Source organism: Podarcis raffonei, chromosome 4 (genome assembly GCF_027172205.1).
Source record: "Podarcis raffonei isolate rPodRaf1 chromosome 4, rPodRaf1.pri, whole genome shotgun sequence".
Taxonomy (NCBI): domain Eukaryota; kingdom Metazoa; phylum Chordata; class Lepidosauria; order Squamata; family Lacertidae; genus Podarcis; species Podarcis raffonei.
This window is the reverse complement of record NC_070605.1, coordinates 25,530,154-25,550,947: the sequence shown is the minus strand read 5'-3', so window position 1 is coordinate 25,550,947 and position 20,794 is coordinate 25,530,154. Positions and strand designations below refer to the sequence as shown.

Below are 20,794 nucleotides of genomic sequence, written 5' to 3'. Positions count from 1 at the left end.
TTAATTTGAATAGAAGATAATGTGTTTTGCTGTTGAGACCATCTGGAGAGGGGATGGAGCTACTTCAGTTTCAGTGCCAAAAAGAAATGCAACCACTGTGGTGGAATTAACCCTTAGGGGACCTAACAGGCTTCCTGGCAGCAGAAGAAAATGGTGCCCTCCCTCCCTCCCAAGTTCAAATGAAGGTAGGGCAGATTATGGATGACTTGGAAGGAAAATCCTTGTATAGCCATGACTCCTTGCCTCACCTTACTAGCGCTTTTGCCATAGCTGTAAATGGCAGCTGCTAGTGCATTGGCACATTTCTGTCACATGTCCCCCGTTCCCTTGTTTAGTCATCTTTCAACAGTATTAAAGGTTGGGATAAATAGAGGAAATAATGCTGTATTCCCCCCCCCCCCAGCTTGCCTTGCCTGAACAAACAGACCACAGATGGGTGGTCTTGCTGCATGCACTGCTAGGAAAAGGGTCGCTGTGTTCAGTGTTGGGTTTCAGTGCGCATCAGCTAATGACTGGACAGGGCCAGGTGCAAACTATTTAGGGGAAATAGTGTCATTTCAATCCTAACCTGCCAAAACGATCACCTGGTGTTGGCATGAGGAATCGGAGATGAGGGCTAAGGATGATAAAGCAGCAGGCTTTGGGAGCATCACATTATTCGAAGGGAAAGTTATGCGCTGCTTGTCTCCCAGTGATAAACATACTTTTAAAAGCACCTCTCCTAAGCAACTCTAAATCCTCTGCTTTCTATCTCTATCCGTGCTGTAACCGTAAATAATAAGTCCCTTGTTTTTTTTATTTTTGCTGTCCATTTGAGGACTGGTGCTAACATCTCTGGAAGGTAGGTGAGCTTTGCAGTGTGCTGTGCTAAATCTCTTGCTAGTAACCCAGCCTCTAAAGAGATTTGTGAGTACATGTAATTACAAATGTTTCCCAAAGAGAGGTTGCTGCCAGGAGTCTGCTGAATGACTTGCTAGAGATTTATAGTAAGCTGCAAATGGATTTCTTTATTTGCTGGAGACCTTATTTTTGGATCTGAACTTGTTAAAGAATGGTATGACACGAAATTGTCAGGTCATACTTGGATCATTAAAAAAATGCATAAGCAATACAAAACTAGTGCTTTGTGAGCATGTAAGTATTTCACATGCAGTCTTAATGCACCTTATGAAACTGTCTTATATAGAGTCAAACAATTGGTTCGCCTAGCACAGTTCTTACTCCGAATGGCAGCTGCAGTCAAAGGTCTCCAGGCCCTTTCCTGCTTTGCTGCCTGAGAACCCTTAGCTAGAAGTGCCAGTGCGGTGTAGTGGTTAAGAGTGGTAGACTCGTAATCTGGGGAACCGGGTTCGCGTCTCCGCTCCTCCACATGCAGCTGCTGGGTGACCTTGGGCTAGTCACACTTCTCTGAAGTCTCTCAGCCCCACTCACCTCACAGAGTGTTTGTTGTGGGGGAGGAAGAGAAAGGAGAATGTTAGCCGCTTTGAGACTCCTTCGGGTAGTGATAAAGCGGGATATCAAATCCAAACTCTTCTTCTTCTAGACTTGGGACATTCTGCATGAGCAAAGCATATGAGCTGCCATTGAGCCTTGTAGATCATGTCAGTATTATTATAGCACCTTTCAAGTGCGAAGGGTGAGATGGAGAGAACAAAGCTTCGCAAACTCATGGCTGAAGCAAGGTTTGGACCAGAGACTAATAGCCCAAGTATTATGCCAATTTAAAAACTTGACTTCTGTGTTAGAAGGAATTACTTCTTTAAAATGGCCTCCAAAGGCTTACGTGTTCTTACTCTGCTTTGGTCCCTTTTTTATGTATTTCTGTGCATATTTCATGATTTCTGAAAACTTAGCAGTCAGCCTTCCTCTCCCTGCATTTCCCTTGAAAAGCCTTTCCCTGAGAGTTGGAGGCCCTCCTGAACAGCATGGCCAGTTCTGTGGGCATTTGAAGTAGGAGTAGGACAATTGAAATACCCAAAATTGGACAGAAGGGAGGAGAAATATTGGTTGCAGCGGAGAATTCCATTCATGCAACCTGCTTGTGGTTATTCAGCCAGAAAGCTTGTATCAGAAATGATGAGTGTGTTTATCCCCACTACGGCATACCCATTTCTCCAAAACAAACTAAAGAAAATGCCCACAACACTGAACAGGTTGGGGAAAAGTAGGCAAACTATCCCCATTCCCATCCCCACTAACTCTCCTGGCCTATCACCCACTATTTCAACACGCAGCACAAAACCGCCAGATTAAAACCTAGCAAGCCATAGGCCTACACTGTCTAAAAGACTTCTACAAAAACAACAAACCCATACCAATGCAAGAAATACAAGACAAACTATGGGACACCCAAATACCTTGGCTAACACACCATCAATTACATGCCTTCTTAAACAATCCAGCAGTAAAATCAGCAGCCACTAGGCCCTTGACCACCTTCAAAAACCTTCTGACAGCAGAGGGACATGGGAAAGGGATGGTATCCACAATATACAAAATACTGCTCCAAAATCCCACAACCCCCCTTGACGCAATTAAAGAACAATGGGAGCCCAACATAGGCTATGAAATTAACCCTACCCAATGGATTAGAATGTGGTCTAAACCTCCCTTTAAGTCCATATCAGCCAAAAAGAAAGGAACTTACTCTGAAACTCACCTACAGGTGGTACTTAACGCCATGGAAACTGGTGCTGATACACCCAGGAACCTCACTAAGATGTTGGAGAGGCTGCACTTCCACAGGCACATACTTCCACATGTAGGAGGAATGCCCTAAAATCCAACCCTTCTGGACACCAGTCCTACAAGAGATATGCAAAATAATTACACAGGTATTAGAACTCACCCCAGAACTGGTCCTACTGAGTATCTTTCAAGATCGTTATGACCACTCACATCATACAGAGCTTATAACCCACCTACTCTCAGCGGCCAGAAGCCTCATAGCCAGACAATGGAGAGACCTGTCAGTAGTAAACATGGACCAGTGGTATCAAATTGTATGGGAAATGGCCTTACTAGAAAAGCTAACCAATAAACCGAAACTGACATGGGGACAAATAGAAGAGGATGCCTTTACCCCAGTATGGATCCCCTTTATCACATACACAGCCCGACAAGACAATGACAAGAGTCCACCGACAGCCTATGAATAAATCTTGCTTACCTGACCCAACAAGCACCCCCCAATGCAAACAAACCCCACTGCAGACAACCACAGAAAACCAACCACACCTTGCCCCCAATACCTCTCACTACCAAGGAAATGTAATAAATGAATAGAAAGAGAACCTACCCAGTTGATGCTGACACAAAACCCCACATGTACACTATATAAAAGAATATGTCTCACTACCCCACCCCTCCACCCCTCTCTCTCTCCTCTTCTTCCTCAACCGTATACAGTAGTACCTCCATTTATGTAACCCTCTGATTACATAAACTTCGGAATGCGAAAGTGGCTAACCTGGAAGTATTTGACTGGGTTTTGCCATGTGCGCATGTGCAGAAACGGTCCTCTGGTTGTGAAAACCTTTGGATCTGGCCGGACCTTCGGAACGGATCCCGTCTGCAACCAGAGATACCACTGTACTTTACTCAGCACTAATGTCTCACAACAAATGTAACTGATTTGTAAGAAAAACTGTACAACCTAAAAAAAGAGACAAGGCATGTACGTTTGTAAACCAAGAAAATCTAAAAGAAAAAGAAAAAGAAATGAGTGTGATCTTTAATGCTTGAATATTGTGTGTGGATCATTCATTTCACGTGTTACCAGATTCCTTAATGAAAGGCACTGGATAAATGTGAAAGCTCCATCACATGTGACGAATGTGTATAAAGGCTTTGCACTCAAGGTACCTGTGCAGAGAATTTTACAGTTTGTGTATGGTAAATAGCACTGAGAAAGAAGCTATCTGTTAAAAATGCTTTGGTATGAAAAAGAAGATAGTAAATGGAAATATATATCACTTTTGTTTTAGCTGCAGAAAATAATTGGGACGCAAGATGAGCTTAAAACAGCTTTAGGAGATGAAACACTATCTCAGGTAGGTCTTCAGAGAGTGTGATTTTCTTTCTAGCAGGTTGTTCTGGCACTAATGCACTGTTATCTTTTAAACATTATTCCTTTCACAGCTTGTAGCTGATTGCATCCTTGTCAGCTCTGATGCTTCATTAAATGAAAGCATCTGATCAGTTGACCTTGCTTTTTGCATGTTCTTAGTAAAATAATTCCAATTGAAAAAGAATTCATTTATTTAATATGTAGTCACGTCTAAAGGGAGACTTTTAGTATTATACTTAGCTGACTTGATCAAAGAACAATAAATGCACTTCCAGGTCAGTTTGGTACCCCTACTTCCCAAGTTAAAATTAATCTTTCAGACCCTGCCAATAAAGTACTAAACATTAAAATACTAACTAGAGTCAAAAAGCTTATTCTACTCTTCAACCCCACATCCAAGACCATCTCTGCCATATATTTCAAAATCAGAATACAAATAAATACTTTGCTTGGCCTTATATGGACAAATAAAAATATTAAGACTATAGAGGAGAAGCTCAGTTTAATTGACTATTTTTTGAGAATTTAAAGTAAATTCCAAAGGAAAGATTTGTTTTTTAAAATCATTAATAGTCTTGGACATCATGATCTAAGCTTTACTCATAGCTTAGGACAATTTGATTTATGGAAGAAATGCAAGACCTATTGATAGAAACATCTAGTATTAAATTTTAAAAATAAATGGTCTTAACTATTGTTATTTTACTCTGTATAATATGCTGTTTTATATGTCATGTTGGAAGCTATCCTAAGAATACTACATAACAAAGTCTGGTCTAAAAGAAATAAAATTAAAAGATAAATGGAATGGGGCTAACGTTTGATGTCTAGAAGACTTTCAAGTCATATTTTTCTTATGCATAAATAACCTGAGTGAAAGAAAGCAATGGAATTTGAAATAACAATGAATAACAATCATTTATTGTCCACACTTCTTTTACAATACAAATGAGAAGTGGAACAGGTAAAAGAATTTGATTCATTTGGCTTGGGGCAATGGTTTGTATCCAGTGCTGTCTGTTCATGAGCGGAATGAACATCTGCTCATGCAATGGGACCTTTCCCTCCTCTCCTTGCTACCCCCCCATGTGCCCACAAAAACTGCTGCAGGGCATAGGAGCCAAATCCTAGGGGCCAAGGGCTCTTCAGCACCCCCAATATATTTGAGGGGGCCAGGAACTCCCCAAACTTGATGAACATTGGCATTCAAATGGTGTGCGTGCACCACGACTTGTGATTGATGACATGGACTTACCTGCCCCTCCCCATATTATATTCAGATTGGCACCCCTGCTCTGGGGGGTTGGGGGACACTGGAGCAGATTTGAGGAGCATGCGGTGGGGGTGGGGAGGAAGGAAGGAAGGACCATTGCTCAACTGGCACTCACGCAACTTTAGAAGTCAGCCATCGGACCTACTATTGAAATATCAGTTATAAAATATGATAATTAAGCATTCAGTTTTCCTCAAATACTGATATTTGGGAGAATTTCTTTAAAATGGTCACAAACTGGTATATTACAGCTTTAAGGTTTCATAAAATAAATGATATAACAACTCAACAACGGTTTGAGAACCATAATCCTCACTTTGTCGGTCAGTTGAAGCCATTCCCGGGGTGTGGCTGGTCTTCATGCTAACACCTTCTAGGAGCATAATATGTCCCCCACCAGAGATACTGCCCCTCTCAGAACACCCCATAGACCCCATAAAATTATGCCATAATAATTAAATAATCTCATTATATGAGTGCAGGAAAATAGACAAAAACTGAATAACTACACTACTGATTGGTCAACATTTATCACCTGCAAATCAGATGCTATATATTTCGGTTTGCAATATTGTTTTTTAATCTTAGGAAGTTTATTTTCCTATATCCCCTGCAAAATCTTGTTTTCTTTCTAGTTCGGATTATCTTGTTGTGTATCTTTTTTTCTCTCAAGTACTGTGTTAACATAAAAAACATAGTGGCAGTATTCTATAATTAACGATTTATGAAGTTACATTATTGTTAGGTTTGCATAAGTATGTAAGTTTTTGTTGGTATTTTAAAATGTGCAGTATTTCTATTTAGTTTTTATTTTTAAAAATACTGTAAAATACAGCATACATACTGAACAATTTTTGGGTGGCTTAGAGATGGCTCATGTTACTTCATTTAGTGAAAAGTGTCATGGAACAAATGAAGAGTGCTACCTGAACTATAAAATGTGTTGTCATGTGTGCAGCAAGCATGAAATACACTGAACTAATGCAACTAGTTGATTATACTGAAAGCTAAATAACCATTAGTATTTAATCTTATGAATAGATGGCTGTCTTTCATCTTGCCTCTTCAGCAGAGTAAAATACACACTGGCTATTTAGATGTCACAAGAACATTACATTGAAATCCCCATAGACTCCACATTGCTTAGTGTGTTGTTGTGTTCAAAGAAATGAGACTTAGGCTAAGTGGTGAAAGAAACACATAATCTAAAAATATTGTATTTTGTGTCTGTGGCTTTAGCCTTTCAAAGGGATGGAATAGCTGAGCTATGTGAAATACATTGTTTGTTTTCTACAGGCCTTTTTTCCATAAGGAAAAATTCAAATATACAGCATTTGTAGAATTATTTAATCATTAATGGGAAATGTAGATCTTGAGCCTATGCAGAGCTTTAACACAAGAGGTATTCTGACAAAGTACTGATGTGCATTTTTTCAGGAGCCAGAATCAGAAGACCCTGATATTAATACCATGTTACTGGTCCACTTCTTTGGAAGAGGAGGAAAAAAGAAGCTTCATTACTGTGAATTTCACAGGTAGCATCAAAAAAAGATAGTAATTAACGCTTCGGTTGTCATCTTGGTTTGCTCTGTGTTGTGAGTTTTTCAGATCAATCTGTCTATCAGATACTACAATTCACTATTTTGGCTTGTCTTAGTATTTTAACTCAAAGAGATCCCAAATAACTTTTCATATTTAGTAGCACACCATGGGAATTGCATCAGCCATCTTGTCCACATCCCATCGAGTCTCTGGACTCCTTTGGGAGGAAGGACAGGGTATACATTGAAAACAACAACATGTATATGCCTTCACCCACATTTGCCAGGAGGTTATGATCACACTTGTAGCTGTGACACCATGGAGGAAACCCTCAACCAACCACAGTCCCCAGGATTCCATGGGGATTATTACCATGTGCGCTGCAGTTTTGTGTGGCTCATGCTGAGGTCACAATATCACTTGACAGACTGCATACTGCTTATCTCTACTGCAAAAAAAATAATAAATCACTTTGTAAAGGTTGATGACACCTAAATGTATCGTAGACCAAAAAACTGCAGTTTACCCAATCTCTCCATTGTTAGGATAGAAAAACTGGGCAAACCATATTTTTTGTTCTACAGTTAAGCGTTCAGAAATGAGTAATTGTAGACTAATGCATAATGAATTTCATTACCCTCTATAAAGTGTTTGGGTTGTTTTTTTTGCAACAGAGGCACCTCAGGTGAGAAACCAACCTTTTGTGAGATTTACTCTGTGGCTATAAAAGCTTGGGTTGCTCTTCCCACAGCAGCCTGCTTGGCCTAATCTTGTTTCTGAGGGTGAGAGTCAACATCACCATCACATGAGACAGGATTTTACTTTGCTCCCAGAGTTGCTCCTCCCACATCTACTCTGCAGGGTCTCCCAGTCTTTCATAGCAGATCTTGGAAGTGCACATGGGGGAGGAAGGGGAAATATTTGTGTAATCAGAAATTGCTTGAGCAAGTAAGACACCATCATTGGATATCGCCCTAAATGTTTAGTGAGACCATTGATGTTTAGCTATTGATGAAGTCTTTGACTCCTTTTATTCTTGTTAGTCTTTTATGCAGAATGTCACCGTGTTACAAACTGCTTCCAATACTTGTATTTTGTGTTGCACACTGCTTGGTGTATTCTTTGTGTAGAAAGCCAGTACTGAAATGTGATAGGTTTTGGAAATATGGAAAGCCAACTAAATATTAAACCTAGACTGCATGAAATCCAATCTTAATCAACCCATAGCTACCACTGGCATTACTAATATTGGAAAGCCTTTTAAAGCGATGTTTAAAAGCACATTAAAACTTTGCATCCATTGAAAGTCTAGGCTGATGTTTAAGTAAAAATATCCTAGTTACTTAAACTTGTATGCTAACTCAACTCAATCCTTTTATTTGCAGAATCATCTGCAAATCAAGTCTGTCTACTTTAACTCTATTTAAGAAACTCCCTCAAGGCCACTTCACATATTAGTTGTCATTCATAGGAGTTCTTCTATAAATCACTGCTCTCCTGGAAAACACAGCTTGGGAGGTATTTCTACCTAAATTGGCTCAGGAGTTCAACTAAAAATTGTGAATACACACACAATGAACTGAAGCAACATCATAAAGAAGAGTGGGCCACAATTCCTCCACAAGGATGTGAGAGACTGATAAAGTCATATAGAAAACGATTACAGTGGTACCTCTGGTTCCGAACGTAATTCGTTCTGGAGGTCCATTCTTAACCTGAAACTGTTCTTAACCTGAAGCACCACTTTAGCTAATGGAGCCTCCCACTGCTGCCGCGCCACTGCTGCGTGATTTCTGTTCTCATCCTGAAGCAAAGTTCTTAACCCAAGGTACTATTTCTGGGTTAGCGGAGTCTGTAACCTGAAGCGTATGTAACCTGAAGCATATGTAACCCGAGGTACCACTGTATTACCCTCCAGCTAACGTTTGGTTTCCGCCCCCCTCCCCAACAGACCAGCATGGTTTTCTGCAATTTGTCTCCTCTCAGCCAAGCCAAGAATGGAGAGGTGTTTCAAATGCTGTGCAAAACGTTTCCTCCCACTGATTTCAGGTGCACACCAACCTTCAAATAAACAAGCCTTTGAAGTTCTTAAACATATTGAGAATTCTGTTGAGTTAGCACTCCCTCTGCTCCCTTTTCTCTACAGTAGGGGTTGTTAACAAAGCAAAGGCCAGAGTGCACCCGTAAAAGCTTGTTTGCATTTATAGTGCGAACTGGAATGTCTCAGGTAATTAGATAAAATCCTGCATTGACCCAATGAGGCATAACACTGATAATACTGTGTACCTACTACATTCAGCAAATGTAGGTTTAAGACCTTTGCCTACCACACAGATAGAAGCCTGTAATCAAAATTGGACTCCCACATCTTGCTCTTAAAGCTGTTGGGTAAGTGTCGGGTTTAATACAGGTAATTTTTCAACAATGGCATTTATTTTTCATGCACTTGGAATGCGTCTCCTTATCACTATCCGTATAGACCCACTCCATCTGCATTGTGACCTGACAGTAAAGTTTGTTTTAATGCATAGGAAGGTGAATGAAAGGATCAGCGTCTTTAAAAAAAAAAAAAGCGCAGTGGAGATATCACTTTTCACATTATTTTATTTGCAAGTAACTCAAGCACATCATTTCTGTGTTTCTATTGTTCGGGGAAAATGTGATTTCTATCTGATGGCTTTTCACAACATTTCTACCTCACATGGGAAGCCATTGTTGGCTTTCTGATCAAAGTGCCATGATGTTTTTACAAGAGATGACTGATGAGCTGTACAGACATAGATCATTGTCAAAGGCAGGGGGGAAATGATGGTAAATGCTTTTATCATTTTCCAAGTTCTTGTTAGAAAGGCTTTCCATTGATCAGCGGAGTAGCTAGAGAAAGCAGGAGTGATTACATTTGATTAGGCTGCTTCAGATATAGTTACCTGTGTAATTTACGTTCCTTAAAATTGGGGCGGGGGTTCATTCATAAAGCTTAATGGTGTTTACCTGTGATTAGTAGGTGAGTTATCCCCCCCCCCCAAAGAAAAAAGCAGGAACAAAACTTTTATTATTTATTCTCTCACTTCCCAGAGTGATTTGTTGTTGCTTTGCAACACTTAGCTCAAGGCTGCTGTGCTTTGTTTCCTGCCTTGCAGAATCCACTTTTTAAACTAAGCCACATGGCAAGTCGCTTCTGTGTATTGAGTGTGGTTCCCCCTCCCTTGCTCTCCATACCGTTCCTGTTTTCCTTTTTAACCATTTACAGTAGCAAATTGCTTGATCTGCATGCTTAACATCCGCACACCAGTGGTATATACTATCTGTCAAACTAGCTTCAAGTTGGTTTGAGTCTTCCTAGTGGGACCTTAGTCCATTTGCTTGCTGAGTTCAGGGCCAGGTCTAGCTGGCAGGGAATTGATAAGAGATTATTGATACTGTTTGTACCTTCCAGAGTTATTGTTCCAGCTTTTGGTCAGAATTAACTAGTGCAACCGACATTCTCCTCTGAAGTCTCTGAATACTTATTTTTAAATACTGCACTTCTGTGCAGATTTTGGCTTCCTCCTTGTTAGTATTATTCAAACAGTACAAAAGGATTTGAAAACTTTCTTTATGAATTAGCTGTTTTCTGCACTTCCGCAACAGCTGCAGCAGAGGCGTGCCAGAAAAGTAGCTGGGGCTTTAACATAATTTTTTAGAACACGTCTTTCCATTCCGTAGGCCTGCCAGGCAGCTTACAACAGTGGACTGGTTAAATCCAGACTTCTAAACCATCAAAAAAGCAAATAAAGTAGAATGTAATTTATAATATTTATAATATTGACAGAGAAGATAGCATGGAAAAACAAAAGAAATCATCACCACCCCAAACCCAGCTGAAGGCCATTAGCTGAAAGCTGGCCTTATAGGCTTCATGGGAGATAGTATTCCATAGACAAGGTGCCATGACCAAGAAGGCCTTGCTCCTAATTGGTACAAATCCCCCAAAGGAAGGCTTTGGGTCACCTAAAAGTGTTACATACCGCAGTGTTCATATGAATTGTATTCATTGTATTCAATATACCTGTTCCCACTGTCTGTGCTAACTTTATTAAAATGATGATTCCAGCTCTAATTTATCTTTTCATAGTCTCTGAGTTAGGGTCTTTTTGTATATTATTTTCCCCAGGGGATTCTTTCCAGGTTTACATTCTCCTTTCCTTCCCTCAGCTCACCCAATAAATATTTCCCTTATTGTTGCTTTAAGTAGGAATTAAATTAAGTTGGTTCCAAATTCCTGGTGGAAGAATCAACACACGCACTTGAAAGGCTTCAGATACTGCCGAGCAAACCGTATTCTGTAGCTGATAATTGTCTTGGTGATTTAAAATGTGTATTTTTTTATTTTAAAAAATTGTCCCAAACTTTTGTAAACTTTGGCTTTCAACAATGTGAGTCTTTTGGGGTGGGGTGTAGTTTTCAGGTGTGACTCTCTTTGGAAGTGGAGTTAGAAGCACTGGATCGGATCCAGGCTCAGTTAGTTAAACTTGGACCCTGTTGAAATCATTGGTTTGTATCCTGACTAATCTTCTCCAAATGGGTTGGCTCCTTCTTTTCTCAAAGGGTACTGGGGTTGAGCAGAGGATCTCAGGGATGACACAACATTTTTGGCTGATCTCCCAAACCCTCTGCTCTGCTCATATGGTACTCCAGATTGTCTCTCCCACACGCCAGAGCAATATTTTCAAGGGGGTACAGAGGGAAGGGGATTTCGGCAAAAGTCATCTCCTACCCTTATCCTTCTAGACTATGGGCGGTTGCATCTTCAGGCAGACCAGACCCTAATCTCCATCACCCCATGCAGGCCAACTTTAACCAGTGGGTGGGACCACCCACCTGTCAATCACCTGATGTCGTTGTGACATCAAGTGACTGAAACCCCAAAGAAGTCACTGTAACTGCCAGTCAACTGATTGGCAGTTACAAGAAGCCCCTTTGATGCCTCTGCAAGTTGGTGCATGTGCAAGAGATTCCCCACCCCTGCTGTGGATCTTTAAAATGTGTTCAAAGTTCTGGAAGCAAACTTGCAAAAATAGTTGGCCTCTTACAACTGGCAGAGTTTTCATTCCAGTGACAAAAGTGACATATTTTAGGTGACATCATTCTTATGTTCTCTTTATTTATCGGGACAAGGAAAGGCAAAGGTTTTGATCAGTTTTCCTACAGAAGAGGTCCTCCTTCTCTTCTCCCCCTGCCCCGCCTTAGTAACATAGAGAAATAAATAAGATTTCCCCCACCAAATGAATATTTGGATCCCATCAGTTGTCAAGGAAAAAACCAACTATCTGACTTTTAGAAGACATCTGAAGGCAGCACTGTTTAGAAAAGTTTTTAATGTCTGATGTTTTATCACTTTATTATTATTATTATTATTATTATTATTATTATTATTATTATCATTAATTCTGTTGGGAGCTGCCCAGAGTGGCAGGGGAAAACCCAGCCAGATGGGCAGGGTATAAATTATTATTAATAATAATAATAATAATTACTGTTACATAAAGTTATTTTTTGTAACGTTCTCAAATACTTATGGACTACTTTATATCAAAGTAAAGGATTTTTGAGGCAGAGCACTTGGGTAATAATTGTTAACTGTTATTTGTGCCTAATCAATCATTATTCCTTTTAAAGACTATTGGAGCACCTTTTGTTCCCCTATTCTGTTTGTTTACAGCTTTCCTCAAATACTCTCAATTTTAAAGCTATGTGAGTCTTTTTGTTGTTCCATTTACTGTCTAGTTGGCTGCTACAAGTTTTATGCCACTTCCATGTTTAAATATCCTTTCCCACTCAGGTAAGAGTTATGCATATGTGTAGCAGCAATTTTTTTCAGCACACAGCTTGCTGCTACAACATTCATAAACGTACATAGATTCAGAGTGCTCCCTACTGGTAGAACTGCTAAAAGACAACATTACAAAATTGGAAAGGTTAAAACTACATTATGCATTGAAAGTATATCTTTATCTCACAATGAGCAACTTAAATCATCTCAGCTTATTGAGTTATGGAAGTTCCTGCTATTGAGACCTGGAAACCAACAATTTGTGTGTTGTGTTTTCTACCTGATTAGTTTTTGGAAAATTAAGGTGAGACATTTTCACTGCATAATAGCTGTGAGAGAAAACAGTGAACCTCAAGGCGATCTTGCTTATGTGCAGTGTTTGAGTTCCTTATAAACGTGAAAGCATTATCTTTACTATAAGAAATGGTTCGTATTCTCTACTTATGAAAGGAATTAAGTTGCAACTATTGTTTGTTAGATTTATGCAGGATTTACAAACAGAGGTGCAAGAGATGGAATTCATCCAATTTTCCAAAGGTCTAGCCTTCATGAGAAAAGAGGATTTTGTAGAGTGGTTGCTGTATTTTACTGAGCAAGAGAACAATGAAATTTACTGGCAAAATGTGAAGGAAAGAATTCAAGCAGGAGAGGTGCGTATGGAGTTTCTAAACCAAATTGGCTTTTTTCTGGTGTAATTGAATAACATTCTTCCTAAATCTAAAGTATAGCAAAGGCATTCATTTTTACTTGTTTTGTTGTTCCAGTCTTTCTCACCTTTACTTCATAATTTTTATTACATTTATATGTTACCTTTCCTCCAAGGAGTTCAGTGATGTCAATGCTTCTCAGTCTCCCCATTTTATCCTCTCAAAAACCCTGGGATGTAGGCTAGGTTTAGAGACAGTGACTGGCCCAAGGTCACCCAGTGAGCTTCATGGCTATGTAGAGTCTCGATCCCTGGTCTCCCAAGTCTTAGTCCAGCACTCTATCCATTACACCACAACTTTATAATAATATTAAATGCCTTAAGAAAATGCTTAGTTTTGAATCACTCACCTAAAAATAAATTAAGTAGGTCTATTCAGAAGTCAGATTATCCTCCACCAGGGCAGGGCCTTCTCAGTGATGGCTCCGACTGGTGGAATGCTCTGTCCCATGAGACCAGTGCCCTGCAGGATTTAACTTACTTCCGCAGGGCCTGTAGGACAAAGCTATTCCACCTGGCTTTCAATTTGAACTTAGCCTGATCTTTTATTCCCCTTCCTTCCCTCCCCCTCCCCTTTTTATGAAGATTACCCGCTCTGGGATCCCACAGCTAATTCTCCCCTGGTCTCCTCACTGGCCCAAATAGGACTAATTTAGCCAGCTAGCCCTGGTGATCATCTAATGTTTATTGGATGGATTTCCCCCCTAAATTGATTTTTGAATTCTGAATTTATTGTTATTCACGTTTTATACTGTATTTTATGCTTTTTGCTTGATGTTTTTTGTTGCATCAATTATTTTAAATTTGTTGTTAGCCGCCCTGAGCCCAGTTTTCTGAACCAAGAAGGGCGGGGTATAAAAAATTATTATTATTATTATTATTATTATTATTATTATTATTATTATTATTTCAGAGTATCAGTTTGGAGGAATTTAAGACTTTCTGCCAGTTTACAAACCGCCTAGAAGATTTTTCAATTGCCTTGAAAATGTTCACGGTAGCTAGCCGCCCTGTTAAACGAGGTAAGAAGTACATAATTTTGCACATCAGAATGTTAAGAAAATACACTTTGCAACTGACTTCTGAAAATGTGTGCTATAAACCTGTGTCATGTGGTGTTTTCTCCTTTTATAAAAGGATTCTGAGTCCTTCTCAGTTCCTTGCTACTTGTTTTGGACAACCAGTTGAAGATTATGGATCACTATTTACTGGTGGTTGGGAGAAGCGGCAGTAGGAATTTTCCCTGGCATTTACTCCTCCTTTGTCAGCTGGGAGACGCTACAGCTGATCACCAGCCATGACTGCTGCCTGCACTTGGAACTGAAAGATGGCAGCTTGCTGTCTTCTTCCATTCTTCAAGACAAGAAGTAGTGATTAGATCCCATTAAGAAGCTGAAAAATTAATATTAAGGACTTAGCATGCAATGTTTTGATAGTTTATTTGATCACACAATTCAAATTATGTTTTTGCACTCAGAAGGAATAGTTTATTTGTTAAATTTATAGATCTTTCCACTATTCAGTTCCGTAAACTGATCTATAATCTCCCTAGTTATTTTACGTTTTAATGGTAATGTATGGTGTGTTGTGCTTTTATTAGCCGAGTTCAAGAGAGCTGTGAAAGCTGTTACAGGACAGGAACTCTCCGAAAATGTTTTGGACACCGTCTTCAAGATCTTTGATTTGGATGGAGACAATTGCCTCAGCCATGCAGAATTCCTTGGAGTCCTAAAAAACAGGATGCATCGAGGCTTAAGGGTAATGAAGCCTTATTCCTAAAATAGAATGTTTAATGGAGTAACTGTTTTTAATCAGTCAAGGTGCCAGCATATAGACCGTATAATCCTAGTGGGAGCAGTTTGTGAAAATAGGTAATTGTGGAAATTTTACAGGGCTACTGCTTTTAAGGTGGAATTAAAAACAAAGAGTTTTCTTATTAAGATGAACTTTTTATGGAACAGTTAGCTAGCCTATTAAGTTATTTGCTTTTGATGTATGCTCATTAGATTTCACTGAACATCCAGTTGATGAAGGGAGGCACAAACCTCCATACCAACATATAACACACATCTACCAGATTAACCACTATCATTCAGTGCTAGCACAAGCAGAGACCAAGAGTGAGAAAGTGCTCCATGCCAGAGACTCTAGTAAGCCAAAAGCTTAGATTAGTAACGCCCAGATGGCTCAACAATAAGGTGTGACAGACCCCACAGGAGAAGACCAAAATATGCCCATCTGCTTTGTGAGGAGAACTTTTTCCTAGCTTCAAAGAGGTCTCTCTCTTAGACCCTAAAATTTAAACCCACACATACAGTGAAAACCTATCAAGGGAACTGATAACCAGATTGAAATCTACCAGCATAACACTTGATGTAGAATTACGTTGTTGTTGTTTTTGTTAAATTTGTATACAGTGGTACCTCTGGATACGAACAGGATCCATTCCGGAGCCCTGTTCGCATCCAGAAGCAAACGCAACCCGCGTGTGTGCGGGTCGCGATTCGTCGCTTCCGCACATGCGCGTGATGTCATTTTGACTGTCTGCACATGTGCGAGTGGCGAAACCCGGAAGTAACGCGTTCCGTTACTTCCAGGTCACCACAGAGCACAACCCGAAAGCACTCAACCTGAAGCAACTTCAACCCGAGGTATGACTGTACCGCCCTTCATCTGTAGATCTCAGGGTGGTTCACAACATAAAAATACAAGATAACAAGAAGAGAATATCCCCAGAACAGGGGATGAAATAAAGTTTCATTGCACAAGAGCAAATATTTACACTGATGGGATGAGTTAGTTGGCTACTGTCCATTAATAATTGTGTTAGGGATTTTATCCCCAACTCCATGGAAGTTAGCAGCCAGGTTTCTAATGGCCATAATGGATCAAGGTTAATGGGGCAAGTCCAAATAACTTAATTCATCATATTCAATCGTCTGTTTATTTGCTGTCCTGCTTCTGTGAGTGTACTCAAAGTGTGATACAAATGAATAAGAGGATTGGGGAGGAACACAAAAATAAGCAGATGAAGTACTCTTGTTTCTAGCTACTCGTAATGACTAGCTGGAATGGCCACTCCAGAGACAGCTCTTGGTGGGGAAGGACCAAATGTCATTGGGTTTCATCGAAGCCATTGCCTTGCCTCTCTTATCTGGTATAGCCAGTTAAAAAAAATGAAACTTAAATGCAGTGTGGTAATTAATGTTGTTTTTTATTAAAAACAAAAACAGGTGCCTCAGCAGCAAGGAGTTCCAGGTTACTGGAAATGTGTGAAAAGGGAGAGCATTAAAGGAGCAAAAGAAGTCTGGAAACAAACTGGGAAAAGTCCCTTCTAGAAAAAAGAGCATCATTTTACAACTATAAATGTCTGGGTTTGCTTTTGGTGTATGTTTGTTTACATAATGGCTTTATTTGATAGAATAGAATATCTTTATACAATTGAGTGTTGAACAAATTTATTTTCTCATTATAATTCTACAGTATTTATCAGTATAATCACCATTGATGGGGGACTATTACAATTTCCAGATTTCATAAGGTGTTTTAATTTCCAATAGTACTGAAGTTCTAAAAAATGGATACTATCAAAATCCCTGAATTGATCAGTCTACCTGGAATTTAGTAGAAATTTCTCATTTTGCATTTGTTTCATAAGAAAAGCACGTTCTGTTAACAGGGCTGAAAGACCTAAAAGGATATCCTGTGACCAGAAAGAAGAAAAGCCTGAAACCTACAACTCCAGAATGAATTTTATAAAGCAACAATCATTTTAAAACTACAATCCTCAGCTGCCTCACAGATTTCACTAGTTCTGAACAATTACTGGACTGAAACTTTGTATATTCCTGTATATTTTTCTTCTAATTTATACAAATATATTTTTGACTATTCTGTTTGCAGTATGCTTTGCATCTCTCACTCCAGCCTGGAAATAGGAACATGTTTACATAAACTGGAAGATTGTAAATGGTGTGAATTTGTATAGACAAAAAGTTGCATGCAGTCAAGAAATGGGTGGAAAATAAAGTGTCTTTTGGTAGATATAAATGAAATAGCTTTTGGCCATCCTTGACACTGAGCTTGGCAATTACCTTTTCTCTATGGGCTTGCTATGTCCGTAGTGGTTCAGCTTTGCAGAGCAATGAGCGTCTTGATTGTTTCAGGAGAAAAGAGATTGAAATTGGGAGGGGGACTTAACTAGACCTCTAACTTTAGTATAAATAGAAATGGGAGGGAAGTTAACTTGAATACAAATGAGAAACTGTGCAATGCCCATCTGTAATTTAGACACCAGCAGCCTCTGAGCCAAATTCAGTCTGCTGGGGACAGGGCTGTTGCCATATTTGAGGCAAGGATCTCTCTAACCCCCACCACCGTCGTCTCTCCCCCTCACCTGGAAATGAAGGCAGGGATAGCTGTAGCCACTTCATTCGCTGCTTTGAGCAGCTGGGTGATCACAGCTTCCCCATTCCTCCTGCTGCCTCCCCTGGTAGTGTGGCCTGATGGTGGGTGGTGATAGAGAGCAGCACTGAGCCCGCCACTGAGCAGAGAAGTGCTGTTTCTGTTGATTACTTCTGTTACACAGTTTTTTAAACCAATAAACATATATAAAAAAAGAAGAGCTGGGTGAAGGAGCTGCCAGCATCTTCATTAATCCAGAAGGGCAAGGCATTCTGGTGCAATAAAGACAGCAGCAGCTGCAGCCACCGTTCTCTGCTGAGCACTGGGCCAGAGCGAAAGTGAAGAAGAGAGAGATGACAGCCCCTGCCCCAGCGGTTCTTCTGAGACCCTTGGACCCAAGCAGTAGCTCCATCATTCCCAGCCCAGTTGGTCAGTATCAGACAGCCCCAAAAGCAAGTGGTATATTGTAGTCATGGCAACAGGACTTGCTGGCAGTCAGAGTCCTAGCCTCTTATGCTATTCTTGTAATGGCCTTCATGTAAAACTACTGTGTTGAAAGTAAAAGGCAGTGTTTCTGTGCTGGAGAGGAGAGGGCTAGAAATTCTGGATGGGTGGGTGCATGCATGCGCTTGCGTATACATCTGCATGTTTTGTGCGAGGGTATATGCATGAGTGGGAGAGAGTGCTGTGTGATTATGTCTTGGGTGAATGCATGCCTAGACTGACCATATCCAACACTGGCATGTGGTCCTCAGACTACAAAAGCTTGGCCAGCCCTGTAATAAATTGAGCAAACATAATTGTGTCTGTTATTTGCTATCGTACTTTCCTAGTGGAAATGATTGACACAGTGCTGTGTATATTTATGGCACAGTAATTTATTCACCTGGGGGGGGAGAGGAAATGCCTGAATGGCCGCTATCATTGACTCTGCTGCCACCCATTATGTCTCTACTTCAACGTACAATAACTCCCTGCCACCCAAAATCCTCTATTAGCAGTTCACTCCAGATTATTTTGAGCTATGCAGCCTTGGAATAGTGATTGGTGTCATCTGCTGCACCCATATAGCACAGTCCACATGCCTAATTAAGATAATTAGACTCCAGCCTGTTCTTCCGTGTGGTTCGTTAAGAACAGCTCATGGTTCACAAAGTCCTGTCGCCTGTTTTCTCCGGAAATGATTCAAAAATTCAGTACGTTGGGTGGTCACATGTCCTGTTTCATAGAGAATATGTCAAGTCCAGTTCATAGATAAAGAACCATAAGAAAGGAGAGCAGATGCTTTGAAGTTGCCCATCAACCTTTAGGGCAATTAGGACAGTTCCTCTGGGCAGCAGATGGAGCAGCCACACAGGTCACCTGGTCACAGCCTTTCCCCAATACAACATTTCTGTTCAAAGTATAATCATTATTGATATGTTTGCACCAACACCTGTAAATTAGCATATGCAGAAATCTGCATCTTTCTTTTGTCCCCACACCCTTCTTTTTGTAATTTTCTTTATGCATATACCTTGGGGCATACCTGTTTTTAAGTACCTATGTTTGCATCTTTGTTTGGGAAATAAAATACTACCAATCTCCCACAAGGTGGAGCCCTAGGTTTTCTAATAGTCCCTCTCCAGAGTCAACATTCAGAGACTAATTTGATGGTTTCTAAAATGGGAGAGAAAATGTCCGTGTTTAATATGCTCATAGAATCATAGAGTTTGAAGGGACCCCAACTCTAGTCCAACCCCCTGAATGCAGGAATCTCAGCTAAATCATACATGACAAATGACTGACTATCCAACCTCTGCTTGAAAACCTCCATGAATATCTAAATTTAGCCTGTGGGTGCAATCCAGAGAAAGCTAGGCCTTGAGCAAGGGCATTTAAGCATGCTTTCAAAATGCATAATTTATTTCAATGCTCTTGATAAATTTATGATAAATGCTCTTTATCATACCTCGTTGCTTTTTTATGTTCTAATGTATAATGCAGTTCTCATCCAGTGTTGTGACTTTTTGGCACTGCAGCAGCATATTAATAAAAGTTTATATATGTTAAAGTCATTAAGTAATAAGGGTCAAGTCACTGTAAATATAAGATCTTTTGAAAGAGCTTTAAAAATATATATACTTGGCTGTAGATCAGTGATAGAGAACCTCTGGTTTGTGACTTAATTAAGAGCCCACAAGATTCCTAATTTGGCTTATGAGGCCATCTTCCTCACCCAGGCCCACACCTGTGTCATCATATGGCAGGTATGGGGCAAGTAAAGACACAGCAGCAAAGAGCAAACAGGAGCTTAAAGTCTCAACAGTTTCTTGACAAGCAGGGCTCACTGGCCAGTGCTGACTGCAAGCCCCTTGAAGTCCATTGGCAAGTACAAACCGGATTAAAGCTACCCCTGCAAACCAACATTTCCCCAATGTAGGCCAGCTTTACAGACAGATTTGCTGGTCTGCAGAGGAAAAAGGTCAGCTTGAAGAAACAGTTTGAATCCAAACAATATTGACAAACAGGCAAAGCAGGTCTTGCTGTCAGTACCAATCAGCTGACAAGCAAGTCCCACCTGACATCATAATGTCAAGTGATTAACAGGTGTGTGTGGCCCTGGCCGCTTTTTTAAAAATGGCCCATGCAGGGGAGGCTACGTAGTTATTGACCTGACCCTTAGGCTGAAGAAGGCTTTCCAGACTGTCATAAACTCCAATCTTCAAAGAGGTCATTTTGCCACCATTGGAGAGCTGCTGCTAAACCTTGGACAGTTGCTTCCAAATAGTGTAAATGGTGTTGCTTGGTATAAGGAACTTCTGTATTCGTAAGGGATTTCTGGAGCCAGAACTCAAGACCAAAGAGCAATCTGGGGCAGAGGGAAAACCAGAAGACAGACTAGACTCAGAAGGCGCATCAGTGCTCCAGTAGACCTTATTACACAAAGCTCCACTGAGACAGAAAGCCCTCCTATACTCCTTACTGCCCAGGAGCCTGGGTTGGGTC

The 20,794-nt window shown here is 40.3% G+C and overlaps 1 protein-coding gene across 1 annotated transcript in view; it reads left to right on the top strand.

Moving 5' to 3' along the window:
* Positions 1–17,296, top strand: part of MICU2 (mitochondrial calcium uptake 2) — a 64,312-nt gene extending 47,016 nt beyond the window's left edge. The window contains exons 7-12 of the mRNA XM_053385864.1: positions 3,987–4,052; positions 6,780–6,877; positions 13,175–13,346; positions 14,316–14,424; positions 15,003–15,160; positions 16,636–17,296. Coding sequence (XP_053241839.1) covers positions 3,987–4,052; positions 6,780–6,877; positions 13,175–13,346; positions 14,316–14,424; positions 15,003–15,160; positions 16,636–16,740 — 708 coding nt within the window. The 3' untranslated portion in view covers positions 16,741–17,296. The remainder of the gene's footprint in view (positions 1–3,986; positions 4,053–6,779; positions 6,878–13,174; positions 13,347–14,315; positions 14,425–15,002; positions 15,161–16,635) is intronic.
* The last annotated feature ends 3,498 nt before the right edge of the window (positions 17,297–20,794 follow it).